Source organism: Passer montanus, unplaced genomic scaffold (genome assembly GCF_014805655.1).
Source record: "Passer montanus isolate IOZ18808 unplaced genomic scaffold, ASM1480565v1 scaffold27, whole genome shotgun sequence".
NCBI classification, from domain to species: domain Eukaryota; kingdom Metazoa; phylum Chordata; class Aves; order Passeriformes; family Passeridae; genus Passer; species Passer montanus.
In genome coordinates this window covers 10,786,897-10,804,936 of record NW_024367372.1, presented here as the reverse complement: position 1 = coordinate 10,804,936, position 18,040 = coordinate 10,786,897, and the positions used below count along the sequence as shown (strand labels likewise).

The 18,040-nt window shown below is 42.3% G+C and overlaps 1 protein-coding gene across 1 annotated transcript; it reads left to right on the top strand.

Annotated features, from left to right (window-relative positions):
* The first annotated feature begins 10,353 nt into the window (after positions 1–10,353).
* Positions 10,354–17,602, top strand: PSMC1 (proteasome 26S subunit, ATPase 1). Its single transcript, XM_039712919.1, has 10 exons — positions 10,354–10,375; positions 11,168–11,221; positions 12,045–12,141; positions 12,448–12,583; positions 13,023–13,056; positions 13,401–13,497; positions 13,671–13,860; positions 14,977–15,128; positions 16,381–16,535; positions 17,298–17,602. Exons 1-10 carry the CDS (start codon positions 10,370–10,372, stop codon positions 17,430–17,432), a joined length of 1,056 nt encoding a protein of 351 aa, XP_039568853.1. The 5' UTR covers positions 10,354–10,369; the 3' UTR covers positions 17,433–17,602.
* Positions 17,603–18,040: the final 438 nt, after the last annotated feature.

Below are 18,040 nucleotides of genomic sequence, written 5' to 3'. Positions count from 1 at the left end.
AATAGCTGCTCAATAACATAATCCTCAAGCAGCATGAAATGCTTCTGGTCCCATGCACTTAAGCTTAACTGAAAGAATTTACAGGCCTCAAATAGAACTCCAGTTTTATGAGTAAACTTCTGGTACTTGTATTATTGCTGCTTTTGGACTTCCATCAACTTCGCTGGTCACTGCCAGCTCTTAGATTTGGCCACTGCCTATACTGCAGGCAGACTCTTACAGTCAGCCCTGATGCAAACTTTTACAGAGTTGAATTAGCCTAATGACCAAACCCAGTTCTGGTACCGAGTGTTGCATTCATGCTTGGAAAGGTGCAGGTTGGTTTTCAATTAGCTGTGCAGATAAAGGACTTGAGAACTTCTTTACTATACCAGAGGTAACATGGAGGTGACCAAAAAGGCACCAAACAGCTCACATGCTCTCAAGAGATATTGTGTTTTTCACATTCTCAAACTGACCTGCTGTAATAATCAGTTGCTACAAGCCACATGAGAAGAAATTCTCATATCTTCTTTTTCTCAGCAGTGCCCCCATTCAAAATTAAATTAGTATGTGAAGTGGCCCAACTGTACCTATTCAATGTCTATCATTGCATAGCATATGCAGGGAGCTTCCTGGCACACAGTAGGTGCTACTGTGTGCATTTCCATTCCCCCTCATTACATGTTTATTCTGGAGAGCTGGGAGCACCAGGGTGACAGTCCATGATTTTCCCTCTGGGCTGGTCACTACAAGTTTCCAGGCAGCTGCTGAGTCTGGATAATTTCAGCACCTGGTTGTTCCTCTGTCACTGTTTTGGGAAGTGAGTTGTTTATTCCCAGTTCATCTGGGGCTGATGCTCCTACCTCATATTTTGCAGCTGGGATGCTTGGCCACCACCCAAGCTGAGGGTATAGGATTAAAAGAGATAGGGTCATGAAAACTGAACTTCTATCTGTTTGGAATTATATCCTCAGGTCACACAGCAGGGATGAAATCCATGCTGTCTTTTGCATGTATAGAAATCTTCAATTACAGGGTTGTCAGTGAGTATGTTGAGCCTCATATGATGTATGGAGATTGGAAAGAAGAAGGAAAAAAGACCTCCTGGTCCTTTCTGTGTGATGCTGTCTTTCAGCTGCCAGCAGTGAATGCAGGAGCTCTCCAGCAGCCCTGAGTCACTGGGAAGCCTGGCTAGGCTGGCTCTATGGGACATGAAGCATTGTCAGGATATCTCAGCCCAGAACCAAAACTGTATCTCTTTTACCATGGGAGGAATCAAATTGTTTACAAACTCAGGATATTAAAGCAAGTAAATGATGAAGGGTTCTCACAGCAATTTTTGCCTCCTCCAAGGAGTTTGAGAGCACAGAGACATTACATTCCTGCTGGTTTTATGCTAATTGGATACATATCAGACTTCTGCCTTCCCAATGCTCCTTTTTATTTGGGGCACACATAAACAGTGACTTTCCAGTGCTCATACCACAAGCTGGTGCTGAAAATGAAATGATGTTCCCATTTTTTCTGTTCACTGTTATACAGCTCATCCAGACTCATACTTTACTCTTACAGAAATACCTTCTCTGGCTATAGGTGTCAGCAGTCAGCTGAAATTCCTTTGTACTTCAGCCAGCAGCCAGGCAGCACAGCCCTACAAAACTCTGCTCCACTGCCTCTCCTTTCATTGCTTCACCTGTTGTTTCCCTTTAGCTAACGAACAAGTTCTTGCTGTTTCATCACTGCCTTGCAAGGTCTGTGCTCCTGGAGTGATCATCAGTATTCACAGGATTTGTCAACACCATGATTTTATTGATGCATTGAGCATATTGAACACTTTCTGTGGAATTCCCAGCCCCCGTGTTACTGTCATCTGGGAGAATCTCAGCTTTTATAAAAGAAAGTACTCTGTCATGGTCACAAAGAAAAGCTGGAACACAAGGTCCTGGTACACTCTGTAAAGTCATAAAGCTGTGGGCAGAGGAACCATTAAAATGTGTTTCTAAAAATCATGGAAAATATTGCAGTTCTCATTTCAGTGTTTACAGCATGGCTTTGGGATTTGGGGTAGGAAGTGCTGTGAATGTTATGCACAAGCCCAGCAGTGAGCAATTGTTAATGTGGGATTGGGTTGTCTGCAGCTCCCACAGAAAAATTACCAGGAGGAGGCATCAGAAAAGTCTGAGAAAAGCTTCTTACAATGGATTTAGCCCCCTAGAGGGGTAGAGTGGACTCTGCAAATTGGCAGGAACAGAAGGTACCCAGTGCTAGGAACATGCAGACTCAAGTGAATGGTGCTGGCTGCCTGCCTGGGGTCTGCACCGCCTTCAGCCAAAACTTTTGCCTGCCTGGTGTGGAAATTGGTGACTTCTGACTCTGTAATTCAAACCTGACTTCTGCTCTGAACAGCCTGCAAACAGCCCATGCACTAGCCTTCCACAGCTTGTCCAGAACCTTCACTGCTTCAGATTCAGATGAGACATCTCCCCTAGCAGTCATCCAGCTCTGCTGCCTTCCCTGCCATGTTTGGATTGATCATCAAACCAGGTGTCCACTCCACACACAGTCAGTGATCTATAGAACAAACTGATGGGAACATCAGACATTGACCTATTCAGAGGAAGACAGTGAAACAAACTGCTATTTCAGGATGTCTTGTGGCCTTTTCATTGGAAAACCTTAATAAAAAATGCTTATGTTGGACAGGAAATCTGGTTAGTCTCCATGAAAGAACCTCTCAATTGTTAATCTCATTTCTGCCAGAGACTAAAATTTGGCTGCCGTGATCATTGTCAGCCTGTTGATCTAATATTCGTAATCATATCCGTAATTACACAGCCAATCACTTTTTAACGGGCAGTGGGACCACAGAAAAATGCATCTGCTTGGACTAGCAAATCCACCCACTCTAGAGATTCCTGCTTCTAGTTTGTCTTGCTTATAATATTGAACAGTTTGAAAACTTCCACTGAAGTCCACAAAAGCCATGACTGATATTGTTCCCCTTCCCTGTACAAATGCATCATTTGTGTACCAATTTTTTTAATTCCATTTATCCTGTTGGAATACAGCCAATAACCCAGCCATGAGGTGAAAGACAGATCAGCTGCTCCAAATATCTTGGGGAGACACAGACTGAAGTTAGTTAATAAGAAGAGAGACAGTCTTCTTACAAGGCAATGAGTCAGATTCTTTTTTAATTTCCTTATATTTTATAGATAGCATTTTGATTTCCTTCTTTCTTAAAGACAGCATATTCATAACTTGGAATCTAGCATAAGTGAAAATACCATGACTATACATGCTACAGATTTTTCTGTCTGAAGAACAGATATTTAACACTAGGACTTCTACTAAACTATCATAATTGCTTACAGTACCATGCCTGCTTCTCATCTACTTTGCTGTAGTTCATACTAGTACAGGGGAGTTTGTAGTAACTATAGAGATAAAGGTCATAAATTTAGAATTTTAAACGACTAAATTTCTAATTGGACATCAGAAATCCGCTAAAATCCTCTGGAATCTCATAGTTGTGAATTCCTTCTTGTCACCTTTTGGAAATCATGACTTTCACTTGGCTATGGGAAACACCTAGAAAAAGTCAGAACCTCCAAAGCAAGATTCACAGTGTTGGGCTATGTTTAAGCCATGTTGTGTAATATCTGCTGTAGAAGAATTCTGGCATCTTTAAAGAATAAACCAGGACCAAAATAAATGGAATTTTCACTTTCCTGAATCACAGCTGATTCCTGAGACTTACCAGCTTTCTGGGAACACATCACTGCCTTCTAGGTTTCAGAGGAGAGCCCTACTTTTCTTGTAAAATCACTTTGTAGATAATATGGTTTGCATTTGCCCAAGCCGTGGCATGGGGATTTCACCCTTATTGGGATACTCACTTTCAAAGCTTTGATTGTTTCTCCACAAGAATAGTGCTTATGTTAAGCAAAAAAGACAAATAGTGTCTCATTAGCAGGAAAATGTAAATAAAAGTAAAAAAAGAATGCTATTTGTCCCTCATATTGTCGAGAAGGAAACTATTTCATGTCTTTACAAAGTCCTCCCCCCAGAGCAGAGAGGAGGTGGACTAAAAGTGGAAGTCAAAATAATGGGAGAGGGCTCTTGGCTGCCTTCCAGGGAAACAGTGAGAGTTTGCATTGAATTGCAGTACCAGCAACTTGGAAATGCTTCCAATTTACCATGCAGTAACTACGCTCCAGTCTGAACAGCCAAAAGCCTGGACTGGTTGGTAAAATACCCTGAAGTCCCTGCGAATAGTCTGGAACTTAAAAAGCTTAAGCAGAAGACAGAAAATGAAGTATAAAAATGTTGGCAGTGTTGCTAAGGAACCAATAGCAAATGTGGTATGTTCCCCTTGATTGCTTTCTGTAACCTTGATTGCTTTTCTGTAACCCTGCCCCACAGCTGCCATCACAACTGTGCAGAGCTGCTGCATGGCCAGGGCCAACCCCACCCAGCTGGCCAGGAGTGAGACACGAGGATGGAGGGAGAGTGCCTTGAGGGTGCTTACCAGCTTTGTGTAAATAAAATAACACTACCCCTTGAATGCTCCATCTTTGACAGTCTTGTGCACTTTTGGCATTCACATAAGAACCAGAAGTGATGATTTGGGTCAGTCAGAGCTGAGGGACCACATGAGCCAGCAATGTGAGGAGAGATTTGCATGTTCAGAGGGCACTTCTTAAGAAAACTCCACAGTAAATATGTAAATATCTGAACTCAGGGCTGTTTTCAGGGAGTTTACAGAGCCACAGGCAATACAGTTACCAAGAATAACAATGCAGGACCAACAAATGGTTTCCAACAGCTGCCTAAATGCAGAAAAGGGAAGAACTCTGTGACTGTGTGATGCAAAATGCAGTGTTCCCAGCTGTTGAATGCAGAACTGAATTTATTTTATTGCAACAGTGCTACATTCAGTCTCAATTAAATGCTCTCAATAGACCCATTTTCAAGTGTTATTCATACTATATGATCAATTCTCCATTTACAAATGGAGCATCTTGAGATAAAAAGACCACAAAATTAGTAATTCCTTTTAATAAAACAAACAAACCCCAAGAAAGCAGGTTTCAAAAGAAGGAAATGATGTGCCACATACTACTAGGAAGCAGACAGGCCAAACACTTCACACTATAACCATTGAATCATAACATGTTTTGGGTTAGAAGTGATGTTAAAAATCATCTCATTTCAACCCCCCTGCTGCACAGAGGGATGCCATTCACTACATCAGGTTGCTCAGGGCCTCATCCAACCTGGTCTTGGACAGAGTATTAAGTATATTATCCTGATAAGTGTAACATTTGAGTAATATGGAGGAAACCAATATAGAAAGCTGTATTTAGAGGAGGGAATACAGACAATTTAAACAACTATAAATATATATCTGAAAGCCTTTGACAGGGCTGACTTTATGTGAGACTGGGGCAGAAAGAAATCTATATCAGAAAAGGACAAAGTTTTTTTAACAGACATGTTTGTAGAAGATAAAATACAGCTTGAGAGCCACAGCACCTGTGCAGCTCCTATACTTTTCCAGAAAAGATTATTATCTCCAAATACTCCGGAATTCATCACCCTGCCAATTATTAGAAAAGCCCATATGAAGCAAGATCCAAAGCAAGCAGGGATCCCTCATTTGTCACTTTACCTGCCAGTAGCACACACATTAGACTGAATTCAGGGCCTTCTCCAGATGTTTTGGATAGACAAGATTCCTGCATAGCCTCTACAGTACATGCTGACACATCCATGAAGGGGCTGTGGCTCTTACTTGCAAAGTTATCTTTCAATAAGAGTATATTTTCTGTGAAAGAGCAAAGGAACACCCCTCCTGAGCAGCTAAAGGAACCATCTGTAGAAACTGCTTCTTGAGGATGACTGACTTGACTAACTCAACAGATTCAATTTGCATTATTAACAATAAACATAATTACATAGATATATCAACAATGCTTCCAGATAGTGCTACAATTACAGGCTGATTGAACACACTATGCATCATGAAATCAAAGCCACAATTACTCAACAGAGAATGTGAACATGGTGAGACACTTGTGCAGTATTAGATTACAGTGCTGCAGGAAATGACAGAGGAGCCATTGCATTACAGTCAACAGATTAAAGCAGAGCCAGTACCTCTACTACTAATTGCTCTGGGGAGGAGCAATTAAAGCCAACATATCTTCAGTTCCAGTGGCAAGGTGCTGAAGCTAGTGGCTCCTAGGTTACCAGGAACCTTGCTTTTCTGATGTCTCACACAATTACTTCCCATTCCCCTACACTGATGATAGCTCTCTCCCTTCTTTCCAGTTTCTACTGCCTTTGATACTCCAGTGCATTCAGCCCACTTATGCTTTTCATTGTTAGTCAGCCTTTCTTTCTATCTGCCTCAGTGGGCTATGGGACTGTCCCTAAACACTTTCTGATTTAAAGACTCTCCTCCAAATTCCTGTCCTTAACAACAGCTTTGCTGGTGTATTTGTGTGGATGTGCTCGGCCCTCTGGCCTCTCTGCACTGCTCTGTGAGGAGAAGACCTGGAGCAGGCATAATGACTTTCCTGGGTTTTGCAAAGCAGGCACACTTGCAGCATTAGATGAGTAATTTAACAACTCTGCCCTTTCATGACGGAAAACATACGAATCATTAGCAGTTAATAAAACAATGGAGCACACAGATTTGGCAAACCTTTATTACTGTCTAGGAATTTCAGACTCACAGCCTCAGTAGTAGTCAGTACAATATTTAGAAAGCATTTGTGTCTTTAGAAGTACTGCTTTCTCAGAAATGAAAGGCCTGTTTCTTTTTCTTCTCTTTTCATAAAAATTATTTCACTATCTTTTAATCATTTGATTGAGTCCTGCAAAGTGAATCCAACTAATTTATGTGAACATTGGTGTAATTACTGAAGAAATGGTCAGTTTGTTAAAACCCTCCTCAGCTATTAGTGTATCAATGGGTTTACTCTGAGGAGCAATGTGTGATAGGATCTTTTCAACATCAGCAACCCTTAATTAGCCAGGTGAAGAACTCTGTATTCCATTTAGAGGATAACTCCATTTTTGATCACTTATCTTTTTCTCTTTGCCCCAAATGTAGTAAGTTTCTTATCCCATAGTCTTTTGTTCTAGCTTTCCTAAAGCTACAAAAAACTCTACAGAATTTTAAGCAGCTAATATGTTAGACTATACGAAAAAATCGGTTTCTTATTACATTTTCCTGCCATGCAACAAGAAAGCACCATAGCAACATCATTCTGTGCTCACTGCTGAAGTGCCACAGGATCTTCTCTTACCAAAATATGAGACCCAAGAAGCCACACCACCTGGCATTTTGCTAACCCCTGCACAGTGAGAAAGGACTCCCTTTCCATTGGGTTTAAGATTCCACTTTGCTCTTGTTCTGTTCTCACTCCTTGGAATCCTTTGGGCCAAACTTTGCCATCACTTATGGGAATGTATATACTTGCCAATTAGTAGGGGGTAGAAATACCTGCCACTTCTGAACTGTTTGCATAACTTGTAAGCAGCAGAGAAGCTTAATGGTTAATTTGATAATTTGACACATGCACACTTAAAAAAAAAAAAAGGTGCTTAAACCCTTGTAATTTTATTCATTTATTGAAGGTGATGCAAGTTTAAAGCCCATTTATGAAAAGAGGGTGTCCAAATTGCAGCTTTTGAAAATGCAACCCACTGTATGTAGCTGCAATAGCAAAAATTATATTTTTCCAATCTGTAGGTTTATTTCATTTTACGCAAACAAAAAAAGCTCAAGGCAGCTAGACATATACTAAGAAAGACAAATTAATATCAACAACATAAGCAGTCCTAGTAATTTCCTGTATGTGCAAAGGGAAAATAAACCTCTTTGCTATTTACTAATCCCAAGCCCAATACTCCCCCAGCCCTCAGCTGCCCTCTTCCTCCTCAGAGGCCTGGGAACAGAGCTGAGGGCTTTACAATATGCCTAAAAGATCAGCAGTAAGCTCACTGCAGAATAAAGAGGAGGGGTAGAAAACACTAACTAAAAACAGAGCCCAAAAAACCCCATCCTCTTTGAAGAAGTCTTGGTATTTTTTGATGTGAAGAGCTTTTTATGCCCCTGAGGCTATGTTCATCTCTAACAAACAAGGACTATGTGTTCCTTCTTGTTACCCTGGCTCACTCTTTTGGTTTTGTTTTTTTTTTTCTAGTAAGCATACCCCTAGAAATCAGAGGCCCTAGGATAATATTTCTTTTTATACAATATTTATTGTTGAAAGTTCCTAATTTGATATTATCTGTACCAAACTAAAATTCTGGATGTGTAAAGTTAAGGCAAGCAGTCAGGTTACAGAACCACGTTTCTATTTCACTTCTAGGTTGCCAGCACTATTCACCCCAAGAACTGGAAGCCATTAACCAGATCACCCCAAACACAGTGTTCCCCTTCTGCAGCTCATGTTTTCTGTCACAGCTGTTCCATGTGTGTCTTTAAGTGAATGAGCTGGGAGACAATCTTGCCAGATTGTCTGAAAAATCCTTTTACACTTGCTCCCATATATAATTTCCTAATATTTATTACTACTAAAAAATCAGAGAGGCTGTCACAGATTTGTCTTGTCAGCTTATAAATGGAAAGTTCAGCTTTTACATTCATCCTACACCCCTATCATTTAGGTCATTTTATGCCATAATCCTCACAGAAAATGTCTGCAAAGCTACATGGCACTAAAATCAGGCTTTCCGAAATAAAAAGTGATAAGAATTCTCAATCATAACCAGAACTAACAATTACAGGTATAATTTAAAATAAATATGGGTATATCTTAGTCTAAAGGGAGGTTAAAGGGAGAAGAATTGTGTGAGGGAAAGAATGTTCTAGCATCTTTACACTGTAAGGTTAAAGAAATACAGATGCAATCCTGTAAGACTGTAAACTCCAAAAAGTGAATGTTATTAAAGCAAAGACTACCTGTTATATTTTTGTTTCAATGCCCTTAAAAGTTACAGAACAGCTGATAGTGTAACAAAAAGGCAGCTAATTCACAAAACAAGGAAAACAATAGAAAAGTCAAATTAAATCCAGCACCACAGTAACCCTTGTGAGCAAATGGAACCAAACCAAAGTAAATTATCAAAACCTCACACCTTTCTACACAGCTAAGCCAGTGACATTACTAATTAATAAAGTTCCCTACCCAGACAGGAATTCTAGAGAAAGTGTGAAAGAAAAAACCAACATCAAAGCAAAGCAAAACAACCCCACATCCTACTGCTGCAAACTGAAGCCTCTTTTCGCAAATGCTCTGATCTCTACACTGAACACAGTGCTGGATGTAAATATAGCCTGTATGCCGGTTGACTGGGTGAGGGCAGGCTGGCAGCACTCTTAGGCTGTGCCCTCATCCTGGCTGTCACCTCCCAGCTGACAGTGGCGTCCTTTGGCCCGGAGCAGAGCACTGCAGGCCCGCCGGAGGAGGCAGGGCTCGGCCCGGCGGGCGCATCCCGGAGCAGCCGCTGTGCCCGCCGGAGCGGGGCACTGATGGAACAGGCGGGACACAAAGTGCCCGGCATCGGGAAGGGCTCGAGTCCAGGCCGAGCTTCGCCCTGGGGAACAGCAAAAGCAGACACTAAAATATCAAAGCAAGGGCGACTCTGACGTTGGCGAGAGAGAAAAAATGATGAGGAGGACTCCATCGTATCACAAGGCTAATTAATTACTTTATTCTACTATAGTGTAGACATTGGACCTGAACTGAATGTGCCTCGCACTCACCCTTGCTCACACCTGCACAGAACTGCACTCATCTCTGGCTCTCCCGTGACTCTCAGCTGACAGTCCAACATACACACACACACACTCTCCTGGCCCCGGGGCAGGAGATCTTTCTCCTTTTTAATGCCTTTATTAAAAAGAATCAGCTCAGGTGGGGAGAAGCTGATGGGTCACACCCACGCCGCCGGTGCTCCCAGGAATGGCACGAAGAATGGTGCAGCTGTGTCCGCTGGTCTGCAGGCAGAGCTGGGGCTTCCGTCCTCACGGCAGAGTAGGAAATTCCCCTTTTTTGGTCTAACACTCCAGGTCCTCTTTCTAGTTAAGACCTTAGGTTAGGGTGAGAAGTAAAAGGATTTTAGCAGATACTGGATTAAGTTCCTCGTCTTTAGACGTCACTTAGGTCTCTTAGTTCCATGTTGGCTCGTTGTTTTTAGGGGTTTTTGCCTGAAACTTACAGGTGAAATGCATTCTCTCATCTGCATACTAGCTCTGATGTCCCTCCCCTTCCCCTGCTGCCTGCGGGGTCTGGTATCACCCCTGCAGGCATTAGAGGGGACAATGGCTAATCACCATTAACAGGTAGTTGAAGAACTCTTCTGCAACATGCAGGTAACCTTCAATTTAACAGCAATTGGTTCAACTTTTTTTAACTTTGCAACCTTAAAAAAATTGATAACTTTTTATTTATAATAGCCCTGATAGGCCAAGGGAACAAAACATCCTCACTTTGGCTAAACAGTCTCCATATTGCGCTCCACTTTGGCACAACACAGGCGCAGCAAGAGATAAGAATTGTGTTTTCTTTCTCTGATGTTCAGAGAATGTGAAACCCAGAAATATTCCTGGGAAGAATTGTGCCTTGCTTTTCTCTATGAAGAGAATGTGGCAACACTAAAAGATTCTCCTGCATTTCCCCAGGAACACCACAGACCGGCAGAACTCAGCGTAGGTACAAAAGTTACGTTTTTGTGGAGGGAGAGATTTCCTGAAAACTTCACCCACGTTCCTAAAGTGCTGCCACAAGAAAAGCAATTCTTACAGCACACACAAAAACGTTTTTACATGGAGAAGGAAGGAAGGCTCAGGAGCAGGACAAAGCTGCTGTAACGCTGAAGGCTCGCCGCCCCGCCGCGCCCCGGCCGGGCCCGCGCGGCCCTCACAGCGCGAACCGACCGGCGGCGCCTGCAGGCCGCGGCCCGGCTCGGCGGGGAGCGGGCGGTGGGGCCGGGCGGGGCGCTTCTTTTCGGTTCTGGGCAACAAGCTGGATAAGTTAGTCCTTTTTTAGACAGGAAAAATGCAGTTACGGGATTTCTGTACGTGGACTTGCCCGCAGGCGTCTCGGTTCATAAAACTGCTCATGTGTGATGGTTTCTGCCTTTTGTTTTTCTGCCTTTTGTCTAGGGTCAAAGTCAGAGTGGCGGACATGGTCCTGGTGGTAGCAAGAAGGATGACAAGGTAACTGAAACCCAAATAAATACTTACAGAGTGAACTACAAGTGTGCTGCTACAGAGCCTAGCTGCAATATGCTTTAACATTTACTTTTAAAAATAATTGTTGTGCTTGGAACTGCATAAAATTATGCTCTTGCTGGCTCTAATGAAAGTCTTTTCTGGGTGTACATGGAGAAAACAAATATTGTTCATAAATAAAAAAGGGAGCTTAAGAAAAACTGAAACTTCTTCACGGTGACTTGTTGTTTTAAAAAATAAAACTATAAATGTGTGAGGGTTAGGAAAGACTAGTTGCCTTCAAGCTGCCACTTAAGGAGCTGTTGTTGGCTCGGAGGTGACATTGCACAGAGAGCTGCAGTGGGACTGTACTGCACATGTGGGACATCAGGGCCCCCTTTGGGAAAGGAGGGCACAGTGTCCATGGCAGGCAGGGGCTGGGCTGGGGAGCTGGCTGTGTCTGATTTACTCACTCAAGTGCAGCAGGAAGGTGCAGATTCAATATTTTTCTCATTGTCTCATCTCAGTCCTGTTTGTGATTTACTTCAGGCTTGAGCCTTCCATGTCCTGTATTCACTGAAAAATGGCAGGAGTTTAAATTAGAAAGAGGGATGTAAAATAAGCAGGAGAAGAAATTTTTGAACATTCTTAAAAAATAAGAGTAATGTTTCTTTTACCCTTCTTGCTGCAGATCATAAAGAGAAGGTTTTGGTATGAAGTCCTTCACCTTGAGCCCTTTTTTAGTCTGGGCACTTAACACAGTGTGTATTGTTTACTTTTTACTATCCCAATCTTTAAATTTTGTTGTTGAATTCTTTTCATGAATAAGGACAAGAAGAAGAAGTATGAACCTCCAGTTCCAACCAGAGTGGGGAAAAAGAAAAAGAAGACCAAGGGACCAGATGCTGCCAGCAAACTCCCCCTGGGTAAGCATTCTGCCTCTGTGGAGGCCACTAACACAATGCCAAATGTGATTTATTCCTAATTAACATCAAAAAGCCTCCCACAGAATAAGATTATTGTTTTGCAAGATGCAGCCCATGAACTCCCAGGTAAGAGAGAAAGAAATTAGGGGAGATGTTAAATCTGTTTTTTGCCAGGAGTTACGGTGGGACAAGTAAGGTACAAGTTACAGTCAGGAAAATAAAGCAGGATTTCTTGTGATGAATTAGTGGTTAGTGGGTGCTGTGTCAAACTTGTTGTAAAATACTGTGGTTCTGCTTTGGTTACAGTGACTCCTCACACACAGTGCAGACTCAAGTTGTTGAAATTGGAGAGAATTAAAGATTACCTCTTAATGGAGGAAGAGTTTATCAGAAACCAAGAACAGATGAAACCTTTGGAAGAAAAACAAGAGGTGAGGTTTGAGTGAAGTGTTATTTCTATTGTTACAGTAAATGCTCTTAATTAATGTGAGCCACTTCATGAAATAAAGTACCAGCAGTGTGCAAGTTGGTGCAGACATTCCAGGTTTAACACAACTCCTCATTAATTGGCTAAATCACCTTTGGAAGAAAAACAAGAGGTGAGGTTTGAGTAAAGTGTTACTTCTATTGTTACAGTAAATACTCTTAATGAGCCACTTCATATCAGAGCAGTGGAAATAAAGTACCAGCAGTGTGCAGGTTGGTACAGACATATCAGGTTTATCACAACTCCTCATTAATTGGCTAAATCGCTTTCAGGGCAATTGCTCATTTTGTTTTGGCATTTGTTTGTTGTTTGGCTGGGGTGTGTTGGGTTGGTTGGTTTTTTCCCTGAACTCTGCCTGAACCATGCTAAAACTCAACCCTTTTGTTCTGGATAGGTGTCTAAAGCCACAAATGCTCTTAAAATCAATGGTATCCTTATAGAAGGCACCCTTTCATAAAGAGTTCCCTGGCCCCAAGGTCATCCATGGTTGTTTGGGGTTCAGGAGCTCCAGGGTTCTAAATCTGGGATGATGCATTGAGGATGGAGGAGGGGGAATGTTCACTGGTGGAAACAATAGGAAGGCTTGTGCAGATGAAGTAGTTGTCTGCCTTAAAATGGGAGGCAGCAAGGCTCATGCTGTTTGATGTGTGTCTTGAAATCAGTCAAGTTCTATTTGCCTTCACTGCTTTCTTTATTGCTGTTTTGAAGATCCCTACAGATCTCTGTTGGAGACCACTCAGTCTTATAAAAACATGTTTTTCTTGTGCTTCAGGAGTCTGTGGAGCTTCCTCTCACCCACCCTGAATATTATGAAGAGATGGGTATAAAGCCACCCAAAGGAGTCATTCTGTATGGCCCACCTGGCACAGGTATTTTACAGTCAGTAACACCTTTGCTGAGATAACAAGTCAAATAATCTACACTTGGTTGGTATTTAAAGCACTGCCAAGTCTGTCACAAATTTCATACAACTGTTTTCTTTTTTCTTTCTCTTTTCCTTCTCTGCAAACTAATCGCAATGTTTCATTCCAACTAAAACCAGGCAAAACTTTGCTGGCCAAAGCAGTGGCAAACCAAACGTCAGCGACGTTCCTGCGGGTGGTGGGCTCGGAGCTGATCCAGAAGTACCTGGGGGACGGCCCGAAGCTGGTGCGCGAGCTGTTCCGCGTGGCCGAGGAGCACGCGCCCTCCATCGTCTTCATCGACGAGATCGACGCCATCGGTACAAAGAGGTACAGGCCTGAGCTCTGCACACACAGCACTGCCAGGGCTGCACCACAAAGAGGTACAGGGCTGAGCTCTGCACACACAGCACTGCCAGGCAGCACCACAAACGCTTCTGCAGCTGAGCTGAGACTCGCTGTCTCTGCTACATTTGTATACACTCTTCTGCAGCTGAGCTGAGACTCGCTGTCTCTGCTCTGCTACATTTGTATACACTGTGTGATGTAAGCATTTGTAACAAGTAACACTTCAATAACTTCTGTGGAAACACAATATATCACAGCCTTTTCAGACTAAATAGACATGACCAGAGAGAACCTCTGTTCTCTTGTTACCTGGCAGCATCTCCAGGAGAGAGTGTCAAAACCAGAAAGAGACACTTTGTATATGGGATTCTCCAGCTGCAAGTCTATATGCAATAATTTCCTTTAGTGATCCAATGGTAAAGCAGAATATTTAATACAGAATATGTCCATTTGTTGTTTGCCTCTCGAGTAGGTGGCTAAATACTTCTGCTCTGAGAGTCTTTTACAGAAAGTTGCACAGTGTATGTCATGGAGAAGCATTGCTTGTGCCACACTAAACTGTTGTTCAGCCCATATCCAAACTGTATTACTTTGAAAATTCTGTAGGTTTGTTGGAACTGTCCAATGCAAATAGTCTTTAAAGTAGTCAGTGTTTTTTAAATAAAAAAGAAGGTAAGAAAAATAACATGTTTACTACAAGGCCACCAACCCAAAGCTGCTACCAGCCCAAAGTGCCAGCTGCTGCCTCATGTATGGATGTATGTGCTTTTAAGAATTAGGTTTTTTCCTTTTTATGTTGATTTTGTTAGGTGGGAAGAAGATCTTTCCAAATATGTAAGAAACATGGGAAAAACCCCCCAGATCTCCTTCACATGATGGCTGTTACATTCCCCAGCTACAAGAATAGATCAGTGTCTCTTAACCTAGATGTCACAACATGATTGTGAAAACCTGTGTTTTGTTTATATGGATAAACATTAATGTTTTTATTTAAATGTCTTATGGATGTTTACAGACAAAATACCCCTCTCCCCCTTTTGTTTATACCTTTGTGCCAGTTCCTTAGTGCTTTTTGTAACTATGCTTTTTTTCTAAAAGGTATGACTCAAACTCGGGGGGTGAGAGAGAGATCCAGCGCACAATGTTGGAGCTGCTGAACCAGCTGGATGGCTTTGACTCTCGGGGGGATGTTAAAGTTATCATGGCTACCAACAGAATAGAAACACTGGACCCAGCTTTGATTAGACCAGGTAAGGGACTTCCCTGCTGTCTGTGCTTAAGCCACTTTTCTTGTGAAAGGACTTGTCATAACTTGACAAACACAGGCTGGTAAAAAGACTGCAAACTTGTTCTTATTCACCATCTCATCTATGAACAAGCTTCCAAATAGGAGAAAAATCTTTGGAAGAGAAGAAATGTGTTCATTCCTTTACTTATACATAAACAATATGAATATTTTTCCTTTCTGTTAAGATGGCACAGCCATTTTAAGTAATTTTTAAGCAAGATGTGTGCAGCAGCAGCACAGCTGCAGCAGCTGGGGAAGGCAGGGCAGCAGCACCTGTGCTTTTGGGGGTGAGAGCCTAGGCTTTCCCAGAGACAGCCTGGATCCTGGGGCAAGGAAAGCAGGCTGCTCTTATTGACCTGGCACACTCCTGCCATTTGGGGGATGAATGAGGGAGACATTGAGCTTGAGCAGGCACAGGTAGTATTTTCAAATGGCCACTAAAAATGTACCGAAGCATAGTACATCTGTAGTGTCTGTTAAGTGGGAGGTAGAAAACAACACAGAGATCAAAGGAATAAGCTAAAATACCTCCATGGTATGAAGTTGCTGAGGTATGTGTTTGGTGTGGTTTTGTCATAATTTAGCTTCAGCCCATTCAGCTCAAAGCCAGTGCTGTTAGAGTACAGAGGAGATAATACTTGGCCAGAATTGAAAGAGATAGTCTGACCTTGCTTTCTACCCCAAGACATGACTTCAGGTCATTGAGTCCAACCATTAAGGTGTCATGGCCAAGTCCACCATACTAAGCCACATCCCCAAGTGCCACTACTACACCTCTTTTGAGCATCCAGGGATGGTGGCTTCACCACTTCCCTGCCAACCTCTTCCAATACTTGAAGACCCTTTCCATGAAGGAATTTTTCCTAACATCCAATGTGAACCTTCCCATGTAAACTTTAGCCCACTTTCTCTTGACCTGTTTCCTGGGTGAAGAGACCAACCCCCACCTGGCTGCAGCCTCCTTTCAGGCACCTTATCACTTCAGTTGATAAGGTCTCCCCTGAGCCTCCTTTTCTCCTGGCTAAACACCCCAAGATGTTCCTTCAGATATTCCTCACAGGACTTGTGCTCCAGACCCTTCACCAGCTCCATTGCCCTTCTCTGGACATGCTCCAGCTTAAGAGTTACTGCCATTTAAACCCTTCAGGTGTTCTTGCTGCTGTTCCCAGCAGCTGCATGCAGGAAACCTAAGAGTGAACTTCTCTTTTGCCCAGGACGTATTGACAGGAAAATAGAGTTCCCTCTGCCGGATGAAAAGACAAAGAAACGAATCTTCCAGATCCACACAAGCAGGATGACCCTGGCAGATGATGTGACTTTGGATGAGTTGATTATGGCAAAAGATGATCTCAGTGGTGCAGATATTAAGGTCAGTGCACATCACCATTCTTCATACTTCAAAGCAAAACTCAAATCTCATTTTTGCTGCATCCAAAACCATTTTCACCTGAACTGTTCACCAATTTTCTGTGCATACATCACAGGAACAGTGGGATGGTTTAAAATACCTTTTATGAGTACCAGGTACACTGCTTTACAAATGGGAAATTATCAAAATAATTGTGAGGTAGCTTGTGTTGGTAAGAGTATGTACCTGTGTTACCTGAATATGAAATTTTAAAGTAGCAAAGTAGAAACTAAAAGGAGAGTGTGGAATCTTGTGCAAGGTATCTTAAACAGTACTTCAAATAGTGCAGGATAAGTAGCATTTTTAGGAACTATGTTGCAAGGCAGATAAAAATGCAACTGTATATTAGGAAGCTTCAGCGATATCCTGTCTGCTTTTTTAAAGCAGATGGAGCCCTTGCTACAGTTACCACACATGAGCTTAAACCAGCCTGACACGACTGTCACCTCCCTGCAGAAGGACCAAGCAGCTGGATGTGCCTGTCCTTGCACAGGGAAATTGCTGTTGTTACAAAGCTGCCTTTCTGTAACTTCACTGCACTCACCTGGCTTTATCCAGCCTGCTTCAGTGCTACACAACAGTACCCAACTTCAGAACCCAGATTTGTTAACAGGCCTCACTTGTGCAGTTACTGGAGCAGTAGGAGAGATGCAGCTGCCTTTGAGGGTGTGGTTTGAAGGGGTTGCACAGCAAGTGTAACCATTCTTGCTTCCTGTGTTGCAGGCAATTTGTACAGAAGCTGGATTGATGGCTTTGAGGGAACGGAGAATGAAAGTAACGAATGAAGATTTCAAAAAGTCTAAAGAGAATGTTCTCTATAAAAAGCAAGAGGGAACCCCTGAGGGATTGTATCTTTAAGTCATCTGTCTCTCTGGGAACTTTACAGAACTTTCTGTTCTGTGCTGGTGAGAGTCTTGGTAAATCCACACAGCTACTTTGCATTCATGAACAGGTTAAAAGCTGGTGAGTTGTGGGTTTTCAGTCAGTGTAATTCTTCACTTCCCAATAAAATGTTTATTTGAACTGAACTGCTTTGGTGGCAAAGCCCTGCTATTTACATGAAACTGTCTGTTCATTGGCTTTCAAGAAAAAGTGCTGGTCACCCAAGTGCTTGTCTCAGTGACCCACAGCATGTGGGCAGGGAGCAATGCAGGTGCTCCAAATCTTAGTCCTCCTTAGGCATAGCAGGCTCTTACAACTACTCTAGCATTGCTGTTGTTCTTGATTACCTTCTTTATCTTTTTTTCAGCGGCTAACTAGGATAAATGTCACTTTTGAGTAATCTCAGTGTCATCAGTCATTTATACATGAAAATCAATGACAATTATGCAACAGTGAGTAAGTGAGACACACTTTAAAGGTAGCTTATAAGAGCAAGATGGATGCTCATTAGTAATCTTACCTTAAACATCTAAACATGTTTGGATAGGGTACTTTTAAGATTAGAGTTTATAGATTTGTTTTTC